Source organism: Electrona antarctica (genome assembly GCF_951216825.1).
Source record: "Electrona antarctica genome assembly, chromosome: 13".
Taxonomy (NCBI): domain Eukaryota; kingdom Metazoa; phylum Chordata; class Actinopteri; order Myctophiformes; family Myctophidae; genus Electrona; species Electrona antarctica.
The window spans coordinates 7,228,300-7,242,951 of NC_136794.1; the positions used below are offsets into that span (position 1 = coordinate 7,228,300).

Here is a 14,652-nt window from a genome sequence, read left to right on the forward strand (position 1 = left end):
CAAAAATAGTTAAAACTAGAAAAAGTGCCCTTCTGGGCACAGGTCTCCACCAGGAGGATAGGAGTGTGTGTGATGTTTGGCAAAACAATCTTGCAACAATTTTCTTCATTTTGTTGAGGAAATGCAGAGCCAGATCACTCATAGCATCTCTGAGGATAGAATTCTGGATGAGCAGGACATGTGCAGCATTTTGTAGAAAACGGGCTACTCCTGAAAACTTTGGAAGGCAATCTTAGCTAATCAGTGTAGAATCTGAGAAATCCAACAGGCTCGTCTTGATCACATGACTACAGAGATCATGTGTACCGATTTGCGTGAGATTTGGATGAAATGTGTGCGACTAACATAAACAATGTGTTTTGCAGAAATCGGCCTCATGGTGGCGCTATAACCGGCAGATGTGGAGGGATGCAGGGAAAATGTTTTTCCATGGCCTCTAGTGAGTGCGCATACATAAGTTGTCGATGCAGTTATAGGTAAAAACAGGAATTGGCCTGTTATAGCGCCACCGTGAGGCTGATTTGGGAAATAAATAGTGGCATGTCGTCCTCGGCCTAGTGGAAATGTGCGTGTATAATTTCATGGAAATTGGACACTGTGTTTGCGATTTGTGGCATTTTGTTCGAAACGGACCAATCATGTGAGCTTTGGAAGCCAATCTTAGCCAATCAGGATGGAAGATGGGAAATTGTGCAGATCTGTGTTGATCACATGACTATGGAGATAGTGTATACCGAATTGTGTGATGTATGGATAAAATGTGTACGAATTATCTACAGAAATGTGTTTTGCCTAAATCGGCCTCATGGTGGCGCTATAACAGGCCGTTGAGGAATATTTGGGGCAGAGGTTCGTCGTTGGCATCCAGGGAGTGTGTGTGCACAGTTTGGCATGGATCGGGCCAACGGTGCCGGAGATTAGCTGATAACGGACGGACGGAAGGAAGGACACACGGACGGACGGAGTGCAAAACATACTCTCTCCCCATGCCTTCGGCCTGGTGGAGACAATAATATAAATTAAATTAAATATTCTTTAGGGGCATGTCATGTGATCTACCTGCACAGCCTTTGTGATCTACTGGGCACACCTGATCTACAGTCACTATTTTTTTTACATGTCACCACTGTGCGACAAAATATTAAATAATGCTCACAGGAGTAGTTCACTCCCTAATATTATGAATAAATAATCACCATCTAGTGTTATCATCCCTTTAGGAAATAACGGAATATTGATCTGTCCTCGTTTGTTGTTTCTACTAAAGAAATGAATGGAATGTTGGCAGCCCCCCAGAACATGTACTGTAGTTTCATTACGGCTAATGAGTCTAAACACTCGTTTGTGACGGCGGTTAATGTCTGGTAGATTCACCCCTGAAATAATTGGCAAAAAACACTCAGATAACATAACATTAATATTAAACAGTCACGCAAATGTGTCTTTAAAACCTTGAAATATTTAGTTTTAATTGTGATACCGAAACACCAGAACTTAAAACCATTAAAACCGGGAAAGCATCTGTGTCATTTTAGATTGTTGTGTTGGCTATTCAAACAATAACAGATACAAGCTTGTACATCTGGTATTTTTGAATATTTAAAAAAATAATGTGAAGGGGAGAACTACTGATTTTAGAAGGCATTTGTAGTATCGGCCTCAGGTCTTAAAGGTATATTCAGTGATTTGACTTATTCTAAATATCACTTATTTTTTCTTTTTTTCTGGATAAGCCTCCCTACTATAGAGTGTGCTGACCATATAAGGAGTTCCTCCCTGTCCCCAGTGAGCCCCTGGGGTCAAAAAAACTTAGTTTCAGTTTTGGTGGCGGGTGGCAAAGCCTTCATCCAATCAGGATGAGAGGGGCCTTCCTCCAATCATGATCGAGTGGGGTGCACATGCTGTTGGCCTGTTGCACTTCCCCCCACTGTAGAGCGTGCATGTGCACATTTTGTTACCGGGGCGGACTGGGTGGTTCTCCAAATCACTCAAATCACTGAATGCTCCTTTAATGGGTTAAAGTATACTACGTTCGTTCCATTGATCCAAGCCGGAAACACAATCGATTGATTGAACATTCAAATCAACATGCTAATGCATGCATGCACGGGAAATGCTTTCGAGATTTTCAAGTGGGCCCTGATCCAGAAAAGGCTGGTAACCACTGCGATGGATGAATATCGGAAAGTGCAGTCTATGCAGCTGGATAAGAAACAAGTCCTACACAAACAACATCCTGCAGTGCACAACCAGCAGCAGAACTCGCTCATAGTCTCATCATCGGAACATTTTGCATGACGGGGGACTTGGTGCCCTAGATGAACGGTGTAAATGTAATAACCCCATTAATTATTGAACTGACAGTCAATGTCAGGCAGGTCGTATCTTTGCCACATAATTCTTTCGTGAGATTAGCTTTAGCAGGAATTCAAACGGCATTGATCCACCTTACTCCATTTGCTTTTACCCTTGTGCCTATCCTTCCTGGAAGGCTCTCCACTAGATTAAAACATAGTATTGTTGTGAATGAACGTAGGGATGAACGATTACTGGAAGTGATTACCATGACCCTTTTCAACATGGCTTGCATGTCATGTTTTATAATGAAAGTGTGACTGATGACTGCAGTGCTGTCTTCAGTGGGTGAGATAGTTTTAGTTTCAGTCTGTGATGTTTTGCTGCCATCATGTGGTAGATAGCATGAACAGCAAGGTAATATGGTTGTCTCACTGGTGGTGGTGATGATTATTATTTTAACAGAGGAGAGGCGCAAATACAGCATTTAAAAAAAAAAAAAGTACTTCTGTACTATTTCACTGTACTTTCTAGTAGTTCTAATAGTAGTTTCTAATTGTAGTATGGATTCAGGATTAAAGGAATATTTCACCTTCAAAAAAAACTTTTGGTAATTTTATCGTCTACTCAGGCTTATGTGAACACCCCAGATTCAGTTACTTGATTCAGTAATTGGATATTTGATATTCATTTTAGCTGCCCCACCCTCTTCCTATACAAACCCATTATAACTTCAAACTACATTTTAACCAAGATAGATTCATCGAAAACATCCAACCTTTTTTCTGGTGACTGATATTGTCGTCCTAAATACGTGAGGGGCCGTGTTTTTGCATTTACTGTTTCCATTTATTTTTGAGGGGCGCTAGCCCCTCCTATACAGCTTTAATGTTTGTGTCGTCTGACGATGATTAGAGCGCCCCTCACTTCACAGTAGGGATGCACCGCAAGGGAAATTCTTGGCCGTAACGGAATATAGGAAACAGTTGGCCGAAAACCCGAATACCGAATATTAATATTATATATCTTTTTTTCCTACCATTGCTGTCATGGCCGTACCTTAACACATTTTGACCTGAGATCAGATTCTAAAAATGTCTTCTACATCCTGACAGTTTTCTGAAAAAGCTATGTTTCTATGTCGTTCTTCGATTTTTCAAAAATAACAGACCTACAAGCTCTGAGCTTGTAGATCTGCTATTTTTCAATAGCTAAAGTATAACAACATGCTAACATCAAAAGGGGTTCCCGCCCAAAATGGGTTAAAGCTACCTGATTTATGGCAAAATAAATGGTTATGGCAAAACTTAACTTAAATAATAATCACTATTATGGGTCCATAAAAGATTTATTCAGCTCTTTTGAATGCATTCATTGCATAATGCATACACTATTCTGTGATATATCTTCTGCCTATTCGGGCCAAAACCGAATAGGCCGAAAATGCCGAATAGGCCGAATATTCGGTGCATCACTACTAAGTCTTTTGGAAAATAACCTGCTCCAGGAGGAGGCCGGAGGAGATTAAAACATCAAAAATAATTATTAAAAATAAATGAAAAAACACGGCCCCTCACGTATTAACCCATTTTGGGCGGGAACCCCTTTTGGTGTTTTAAACATTATGTTATAATTTAGCTATTGAAAAATATCAGATCTACAAGCTCATAGCGCGCCACCGAGTGGCGCGCTACGAGCTTGTAGGTCTGCTATTTTTGAAAAATCGTGAAAATAGGATTTAGAAGATTTTTTTTTAAATTTCGAGGTCAGGCCTAAATGGGTTATTTAGAAGGACATTATCAGTCAACAGAAAAAAGGACGGGTGTTTTTGATGAATCTATCATGGTTAAAATGGAGTTTGAAGTTATAATGGGTTCATATAGGAAGGGGGCGGGGCAGCTCAAATGAATATCAAATATCTAAATACTGAATCAAGCAACTTAAAAACTGTCTGGGGACAATAACATGACCAAAGGTTTTTTTTTTAAGTGAAATATCCCTTTTCTTCCTGATCTTTCCTGATCTCCAGGTACAGTACTGTATTATAATGGATAACCATGACATTTTTGCGGTATTTTTGTTGCTATATCTTCAAATTCAATTCATCATAAAATATCTTCTTATGAAACAGCAGTACTGCTCAACTGTGATATCAGTAGAGGGCACTGCTGTTCCACTTGTAGCTATACATCAGCATACACCTGTAGAAATGTTATGGTACTAAATATCCCCTTTTCTGTTTCTTACAATTTCATTTACATTATTTCAAAAGATACAATATAACATATAATCAAAATAATAAAACAAGTTTTTTGAGTGGTGCAAACCACTCCAACAACTGGCTTTGTTAGTACCCGTGTGCGTTTGTGCCTGTACGGGTGAGCATGGTTGCTATGGTTAGTATGTGACGTCACTGACATCACCGACATCACGTCAGAGTGTGTAGTTGCACCACTCAGTTCACACGGGTGTGATTTTTTTTTAAGAAGTAGTGAAAATAACAGATCTTGTAGATCGGCTATTTTCACTAGTCTGGGTCTATTTATTCGACTTAAAAAATCACACCCGTGTGAAATGAGGGGCGCTCTTGTCGTTGTACATCAATTTATGTTAGCGGACATTTGACATTGATTGCTACATAAGGTACATAAGGTGGTCCCTTATTGGCCAAACGCTCCCACCAACATGTGATTGGTTAGCCGATTTGCTCGTTTACATATGACGTAAGATTTCCCTTCAATGTCAATGGCGTTTAATGATTAACGATATAATTTAATTTATGTCAGATTTAGCGGAATTATCAGCTCCTATCATCGTACATCATCATGAATCATCTCATACTGGCCAATCAGAATGCCTGTTGCCTGTGATCGGTTAGCTGATTTGCTCGTTTACGTGAATTTTCCTTTCAATGTCGATGGCGTTTAATGTTTTGATGTTTAATTTACGTCATATTATGCTGATATGAGACATGGACCCTCACAGTACAAATAACAGGAAAAAGCCCTGGATGGAGTCTACACAAGAATGCTACGAATGGCACTAGGTGTCACATGGACGGACCGCATCAGAAATGTGGACCTCTATGGGGACCTAGCACGGGTCACGGACAAAGTCCGAGAGAGAAGGATGTGGCTGGCAGGGCACTGCGTCAGGCACCCAGAACTTGAGGCAAGTAAATTGACCCTATGGGAGCCAACCCAGGGCAAAGCCAGGAAAGGGAAAGAAGCGTACCACCTATGTAGACGTGCTGCGGCGCGACACCTTGGCTGACAACACTGCCGAGCTCAAGAACCTGATGTTGGATAGGAAATTGTGGAGGGCAGCGATCCAGGAATCCCGAGTTGGTGTTGGCTAGACCTCACTCTCGCAGCAACTAACTAACTTACGTCATATTTAGTGGACATTTGACCTGAATTCCCCTTTCATTGTCAATGGCAAATCTTGAGACGTGTGAGGACAAAACCTGTTTATAGAAGGGTCTAGTGCCCCTTAAAAATTAGTGAGGGGCGCTCTTATCATTGTACATCATTATGACGTAACATGACTATTTGCTCAGACACTATGACGTAAAATTCTCCATTCATTGTCGATGGGAATTTAATAGGACGAAAATCTACACTAATAGCTGAATATAGGAGGGGCTAGCGCCCGTCAAAAAAAAAGAAAAAAAGAGTGAACAAATCCCATCATGCGTCCTCTGAACAAGTAACATGGACAGTAACTTGGCTAATTGTAACAACTTATTACCGAATTGCTGTTTGGTAACGTGCTCTATTATTAGTTTAGTTACCTCAATTAAGTAATAAATTACAGTAACTGGTTACTTTTGTAACTAAACTAGTTATCTCCAACACTGAAAACACTATGCACAATATGCACTATTTGTATATCTGCTTTGCTTGTTTTTGATTGATTGATTGAAATATTTATTAACAGTTTGCAGAATTACAGTACATTTCAAGCACAAACTCAATACAAAGACTGTTAACTGTGAGTGGACGACCCAATTAAGCATTACACTTGTTTTCAAGAGGGTCCACCTTGTTCAATTCATCAAAAATAGTGTGCTTTAGTTCTCTTTAACTTGCACCTCCTGCAGAGTACTGTGGAACCAGTATATATTGTAAGGGACGTATCCAGGGTTTCCCTCCCAAAAAAAGAGACTTATTTTAGACCATGCATCAGCAAATTTTGAGTACGCTTATATCCATCCTTTTTAATATTTAATCACATTTCTCTGAGAAAAGCCTTCCAGAACACTGTGGTGACTTTGCAAAAATAGCCCCTTGTGCTGGATGACGCACCAAACATGCATTTTTGGCTTCATCAGCTTCAATATCTTTTTATATATATTTTAATTTATTATCAGTTATCGGTATCGGTCTTGGGCCATGGTGGTCTGCTGGCCCTGCAATATGAGTACTTTTACTTGTAGTACTTTAAGTACATTTTGATGCCGATACTTTTGTACTTTTACTCAAGTACATTTTCAATTCCATACTTTTACTTGTAATGGAGTAGTTTTAAATTGCAGTATTGGTACTTTTACTTAAGTAAAACAATTGAGTACTTTTTCCACCAATGTATGCCTATCTGTTGGCCAGGTATAGTAGTGAATCATCACAACCAAAATGGTGCACCCCCCGAATTTGCATACCAAAGGTGCAAGGTTTGCAAGCCCTATTGGACCATATCCAGCACATGGTTACCATTTGAGGTGCAGGGGCCGTGGGATTCTAACCCCCTGCATTTTGTTTGATCAAATCTCCCTGTCCTTGTCAGCAGTATATATGCTGTCTTCTTCTGCTCGACCTAATCATGGCGAGGAGATTTAGATAAGCCTCCTGCCTTTAAAAAGTAATGCTGAGAAGGCACTCACCCTGAGCGGAATGGACATGTCTGGCGCACTGTGTGTGTGTGTGTGTGTGTGTGTGTGTGTGTGTGTGTGTGTGTGTGTGTGTGTACGTGTGTGTGTGTGTGTGTGTGTGTGTGTGAGAGAGCGAGAGAGAGAGTGTGACGGACTGACGGTGTACTCCTGGAGTATGAGGAGAAGGGTGTATACACAAAATGATGTTTCAACAGTTGAAGTGATGAAAGAGGCTCGGGGCTAAAGCTGGGAGCTCATCCATCCTAGTGTCGGATCAACCCCTAAGTATCATCCATCCATCCACTGAAGTGGAATGCACGGATTGATCATTGATCATCACAGATAATACACTTTTCTAATTATAACCGTAACCCATCTATCAAATTGTAGTTTTAACCCATTTTGGGCGGGAACCCCTTTTTGGTGTTTTTAAACATTGTTATAATTTAGCTATTGGAAAAATAGCAGATCTACAAGCTCATAGCGCGCCACCGAGTGGCGCGCTACGAGCTTGTAGGTCTGCTATTTTTGAAAAATCGTAAAAATGTGCCTCAAATCTTTGAATATATATTCTTACATTTTTTTTATTTCGACGTCAGGCCTGAATGGGTTAAATAAAGTGAAGTGCCATTCACAGCTCTTTGGTTTCTTCTTTTTTTTGTTATCCAAGTTAACCACCAGAGGGCACTCTGCCTTCTCATATGAGTCTGGCAGGAGTCTTTGTCAAATGGAAATTGTGATCAAAGTGTGTGTTTCTTCATGCTACAGTAGCTCTGGTCCACTATGGGACTTTCAAGCCACCGCGCACGCATCGCAGGCTGCACAGCCTGTTGTAAAAAAGAACACCTTCGCTACTCACCGGGTCCATCACCAATATACAAAGACGTTTTTGTGGAGTTGAAAGCCTACTTTCTACTTTTTTCATTTACTCCACCTCACTAGACGTGAGGTTTGGGGCTCCGAGTGTTCCCACTAACGAAAGTACTAGTAGGCTTTCAACTCTAAACCCTCTTTGTTTTGGTGAGTAGCGAAAGGGTATTTTTGAGTGGTGCAACCACTCCAAGGAACAGCTTTGTCCCTATGTCCCAACCTATGTCCTAACCTATGTGACTATGTGACACTGTCCGTTTAGAGTACCAATAGGGGGTGCTGTTGCACCACTCGCTTCAGACTGGTCTGATTTTTTATTTTTTACTACAGACGAGAGGGCAGAGGCTTCTCTACCGGGAGGTGCGTGCATCGGCTCAAATGTAACATACCGTAGCTAATGCTACAGGTGCACACCTCAGATTTCTAAAACGAACAGCCACCGAGTTTTCAAACTACTATTTATGTGCATGTGTGTGTGTGTGTGTGTGTGTGCTTACAGGTTTGTGTGCAACCTGTGCATGGCATGCACACATCATTTGAACTGGGGGTTGGACAATATGACTTCCAAATCAATATGTATAATGAACAATCATAAATAGCAAATAGCAAATCTGTAAGATAATGTGTCACATTTAGTCGATTCATAAGAAATACATGATACAAAATTATGGGGGGGAAAAACGGATGTTCGGTTAATCTATTAAGTCGGACTCGGTTATTGGTTCTCGGTTCTGAATATAAATTATTTTTAGGGATGCGCGTTTTTCACCAGCAAGAAAATAAATAAAATCCACATTTAATTTCTGTACTCATCTCATTCAGTAGTCATTCAGTTTTGAAAACAGACACTTAGAAAAGAGTATAGGCTATTTATTGATTGATTGAATACTTTAACAGGCTTTGGGCCAAGCCCCAATAGGGCCTTCTATAGGATTGTTTCCATTGTGGTCCTCTGTATAATATCGGAATCGGTCAGAATCGATATCGGCAGATATGACCCTGCAAATAATCGGAGATCGGATATCAGTCATAATTTCATAATCGTGCACCCCTAATTATTTTACATTATAATTTTAAATAACGCCTACGTTTCCTATGTTTCCTTCAGATTCCCATGATGCAGTTTTGCGGTTCAACGCTGCACCAACAGAGGGTTACGAAAAAGATGTGGGACACAGAACAACTATTCGCATCATTAACTCACAGGTGAGTGTGCATGGCTTTACCGTTTAATGGTGGTGAATGGTAAAGACTAAATAAGTGATACTTAACCTAGATGGTCAATGACTCAATAAAACACACACAGAGAAATGTTTAATGGGCTTTGCATGCAAATGAACCATATGACTCACACAAAACGGACACATGCACACATGCGCTTGTGTAACACAAATGTGTTACACATAGACACACATCATTTTGAACGCACGCACGCACGCACGCACGCACGCACGCACGCACGCAGGCACGCTCGCAGGCACTGAACACAAGCACCAAGGTTTTTGTTGTTACCCCTTCGGTGTTCCAGTTCACCTCCAGCGTTGAGGTTCTGTGCAAACATGTCCTTTTGAAGAACCTATAATGAGCGAGAGTAGACAAAGGTACCTGGGCGGCTCGCCGGGATGATGGGATGAAACATTTTTCCACTCTCGTTGGGTGCAGTCAACCACGTTCCTCCTGTGATGAGCAGAAGAACATGGAAACGCCGAGACACTGTTTTTCCACCTGGCAGCGATTGATTTCACGGGGAGGTTCCACTCCCCACCGAACAAACTCCTCGGCCAACCAGCACGGGTCACTTAGTGCATCGACAAGAATAGCGTCGAGGGTAGGTACCCTCACAAAAAACATGCAGTAATCCTGGTCTCTAGACTGACTCCCCTTGGCCAGCCTGGGGCGCCTGATGGAGGGGAAAGGAACTGGTTGGAATAACGTGTTCCTTCCACGCGCTACGTCCAACCAGGGTCAGGTGTAAAGGAGCGACTTGGACACTCGTGCATGAAGGAAGCATGAGTTCAAGTCCGTTGCTCTCCCCAGGTTGGCGGAGGGTGTGTAGAGCCCAGGATCACATTAGATAATTGACACAGGGGTGAAAAATGGGTTACAAAATCGTGGGATAAAAATTATATATATATATATATAATTTTTATCCCACGATTTTGTAACCCATTTTTCACCCCTGTGAAAAATTATATATATATATAAAAAAAGAATAGCTTTTAACATTGGTCCGGTTGCTAAGCAACGCCTCCATCACCTCCAGCACCTCTTTGCACACGGCCCCATAGACCTGCCGCTGCGTTCAAAGTAGGATTTTCTAACCCTTATAACGAGCGCTGCCCATGGTGATTGGCCCATGGTGATTGGCCCATGGTGATTGGCAATTTGGCATCCATCCAAGGTTCAGATGTCATTTGTAATTTTGTCTCGCCTCGCTCCCGACATGTAAACGTTTCTGGTGAAAGGTAAACGGCCTGAGCTAATGCTAATAATAGCCGATACACAATGGTGGTCTGGAGGCTGGTATTAACAGGACATGAACATGACCAAAATCAAGGTAAATGAAATGGAGGTAAGGTCACCAACGTCATTTTCGCTATCACGCAATTCCAGACGGCAGATTCGTCGCACCATGGGAGCCAAACTGCACCCGGAAGTTCGGCAGAGTGCCCTGGAGTCAATGAGAGCTCAGTGACCAGCTCATGAACAAACACTATTTCTGAATGACTGAGATCTTTTGTAAAGTAATCGCTTCTGGCAAATAACACATTATTGTCTGCTGTGTTGCTTTTCGATGTGTACACTGTGTACTTTTATAGAGGTATCTAAAGAGCAAAAAGTACGTTTCTGAACGTGCCAAGTATCGCGAGACTGTCCACCGTTTCCTGTCTGGCAGCCAAATATCGCGATACCCCCGGAACAGAAACGATACCTGCTGCTGTTTAAATCCTCAAATAAAATGATGTACTGTGCACTCGAAAAGCAAGTGATTAGAAAACAAACTGTGATATGTCTTCTTTTATATGCCTGAACCGATTATATGACACAGGTCTCAATGGTTCATAAATAATGTTTGTTATGAGCTGGTCCAGCTTGCTCCATTCACTGCTTTGTATTCATGTAACTTCCGGTGCGAGATTTGGCTCCCATGAAAGTGTCATGGCGCAGCACAGTCACGTGACCATGACACTTCCTTCTCTAAGCTTCCTTGACCAAAATAGGGAAATAAGCCTGGCAAGGATTACCTACACTCTGCTGCCACCTAGTGTGGCAATAAATAATTTAAATGAATGCCCTACTTCTGTTCTACAAGAGTGTTGCATGAAAGTAAAACAAAATAACTATAAAAACTATATTGGAGCTATTGGAACACAGGTTTTTTTATTTTTTACATTTTCTGAAAAATAACAGTTTTGGACATAGGAGGTTTACATCCTATGTCATTGATATTTTTATTAGAAGTTAGGCATCAGTATATAGTGTCATTTCAATCACATCATATATACAATATTGTGATTTAGGTATACATGGAATGACAGCCTTTTATAACAATTCTGATTAAATTGCTTTGCCCACTCCCTTACATTTTCAAATGTTTAAACCCATACACAAACGAACACAACAGACATCAGAAAGTAAGTGCAAAAAGAACATGGTACAATATATCACATTTTTGAAATAAATAAAATAAATAAATAGAAACCTATAAAAAAATAAGCACAGGGACTTCCGGCGACGATGTGAACGAGAGCGGACGCGTGGAAGGGTGGCTCCCACTATTTGTATTTAAAAACTTCGCTTACACTGGTTTAAGTTACTACTTTTTCGGAAAATTTGTTTTACAAGTGAAGTTTGAGTATTAATCTTGCAATTATGGCGGGGGGTCGTGGCCGTCAGAGTCAGAGGAACATACGTTCATACACTACAAATACTACAGCCCCACAGCAACAGCCTGCAGCACCAAGCCACATGGCGACTCCTGTGCCGGCTTCGGCGGCTAGCACCGATGCTACTGCTAGCACTAGCCTTCCCCCTGATCTGGATAAGCTTCGTTTGGTTCTGATTGAAGCAATGAAGGAAATGGCTGAGAATTTGATTGCGAAGGCTCTCTCTTCCATCGACAAATCTCTGGGGGAGGTCAAAAAGAACATTACTAGCCATGGACAGCGTCTTAGCGACCTAGAAGAAGGCCTCACAGAATACTCTGACCGGGCTGTCGAACTGGAGCGACTCTGTGAGCGGCTCAGGACGGAGAATGTAACCATGGTTGACCGCATGGAAAACTACGAGAATCGTGCGCGCAGATTCAACATGAGAGTGACCAATATTCTGGAAGGGGCTGAGCAGAACGACCCAATCAAGTTTATGTCTAACTTTTTTGTGGAAGTGCTTGGTGCCGGCGTGTACGGGGCGCCTCCTGTCTTGGACTTGGCTCACAGGATCGGATACCAACGCCCGGGGCTCACTGGAAAGCCCAGGGTGATGATTGTACGTTTTCACTACTTCCAAGACAAGGCCCGGGCGCTGAGAGCGGATCGGAACCAACTTGCTTGGCGAGGTCGGAAGGTTATTTTTTATCCTGATTATGCCGCTGCTACAGCCAAACTTCGCTCGTCATTCTCAAAGATAAAGTCTTTGTTATTCGAGAGAAAAGTCCGGTTCCGGCTCGTCTTTCCTGCCTTGTTAAAAGTGGACTTCGAGAACTCGACCCATAACTTCAAGACCGCCGCAGAAGCCATGGAGTTCTACGAGCGGCGGATCGCCGCCCCGCCGGTCCCGGACGCTGATGTTGGACCTGACGACAACCCTCCTCCTCCCGCCGACGACAATGGTACCGAGTAATGTTTGTTTAAGTGTGGTATCTACCGCACATCTAGAACTATCCCCAAGCTAACTACCGCATCTCTTATTATTTTTTTGTTACTTTAATTCCTCTTCCCCACAATTACTATTTTATTTTCCTCTAAAACGATCCTCTTTTTTTTTTTTTTTTTTTTTTTTAAATCCAAGCGAGCATTGGGTTGGAAGCTGGAACTGCTGAACGGGGGGGATCGGACGCACATTTCTATGTACATAGTGTGCTTGGACTGGTCCGTGATTATCTGACTAACTTATTTTATTTATTACATTTTATACTAAGCTCCGACTTTCGCTTGCTTTTCTTTTCTTTCTGGGGGGGGGGGGGGGGGGCTGATGCATAGAGAGATTTATTTCTGAGGTCCAAATGTAACCTATTTTTTATTTTATCATTATTTTATATCCTTTCGTGTGTGTGTGTGTGTGTGTGTGTGCGTGAGTGTGGATGGAAGAGCGTACGTGCGTGCACACGGGATTAAGCGCCGATATGTTGTTTGATTGTAATTAATTAATTGTGTTATTATTTTGAAATGTCGTGAGGATCTGTGTGGTGCGTGTGTGTGCGTGTGTATGCGGGATTGAACGCTGTTATTTCATATAATTGCTTTATTTAATATGTTACAAAGGCCTACTTGATGTAACGTGATACCGTGAAACGTATACTGGACGTGATTATGAACATTATTGAGCCCAGGCGGCTCAGTGACAAACAATGGCGACGCTTTGTTTTGTTTCTCTCCTCTACAAAAAAGAGGGGGAAATCCTATGTTTCCCAAGAAGGAATGGACAATGACATCACTATCAACCTGACGTCCGGTATTTTCTTTTTCTTTTTCTTTTTCTTTTTTGCAATTTCCTCTCTTTGTGATGTTCGGCCCTCTACTGCCCCCCTACCATACCCCTCCACACATCACCGTTGAGATTTGGTAAAACGGCGATCTAGGCCTCCCTGTGTGTGCGGTCTCTGGCCCCACCTGGTGGGCATTTGACAATATTACACGGTGTGTGTGTTGGATGGCTTAGATGAGGATCTAATGGTTGTGAGATTGGGGAAACGGTCTACAATTTTCATTTTACTTAAACTTTCTTTCATTTTAAGAGTCTGATATTCTGTGACTATAATTGTTGTTGTTTATGTCACTGGAAAAAAAATAATAATAATAATGAACCTGTTTTTTATCATTATTAGGGCTTTTTTGTGTATGTTAGATGGACTAGATGAGAACAACATTTTATTTTTTATTTTATTTTATTTTTTCCTGTTTAATTATCAATACAAAGGCTCATCAAGGTAGCATGATTGGGGATAGGACAATTTCTAATTTACATTTTATTTACTTTTCAATATATAATTGATTTTCTATGCAAGACTATGCAAGGTTTTTTTTTTTTTTTTTTTGCTGCAGTGGGAGTCACCCGCAGCACGATTAGAATAGATTTATGGTTTGCACCGATTCACAGTATAACAGCGAGTTTGTGCTAGAAAGGCCTTCTGCTACACAGAGGATTTCCTTTCCACTTGAGGTATTGCTTACAGAAGAAACCTCAACTTTGGAAGTTACTATTGTACTTATGTTTGTGTTTATGTTTATGTTTATGTTTATGTTTTTGTTTTTTATTCTGATGATTATTGGCGTTGCTAATAATGCATTAGACAAGTTAAGGTCAACCCGGGCTCACAGAGGAAATAATTGTATACCAATGAACAACACATGTCACAACAAGAATATAAAATAGTTACACTCAATGTTAACGGGCTA

At 41.3% G+C, this 14,652-nt stretch overlaps 1 protein-coding gene across 1 annotated transcript in view; it reads left to right on the forward strand.

Annotated features, from left to right (window-relative positions):
- st6gal2a (ST6 beta-galactosamide alpha-2,6-sialyltranferase 2a) overlaps positions 1 to 14,652 on the forward strand; it is a 73,434-nt gene that overhangs the window by 33,372 nt on the left and 25,410 nt on the right. The window contains exon 3 of the mRNA XM_079517563.1: positions 9,144 to 9,241. Coding sequence (XP_079373689.1) covers positions 9,144 to 9,241 — 98 coding nt within the window. The remainder of the gene's footprint in view (positions 1 to 9,143; positions 9,242 to 14,652) is intronic.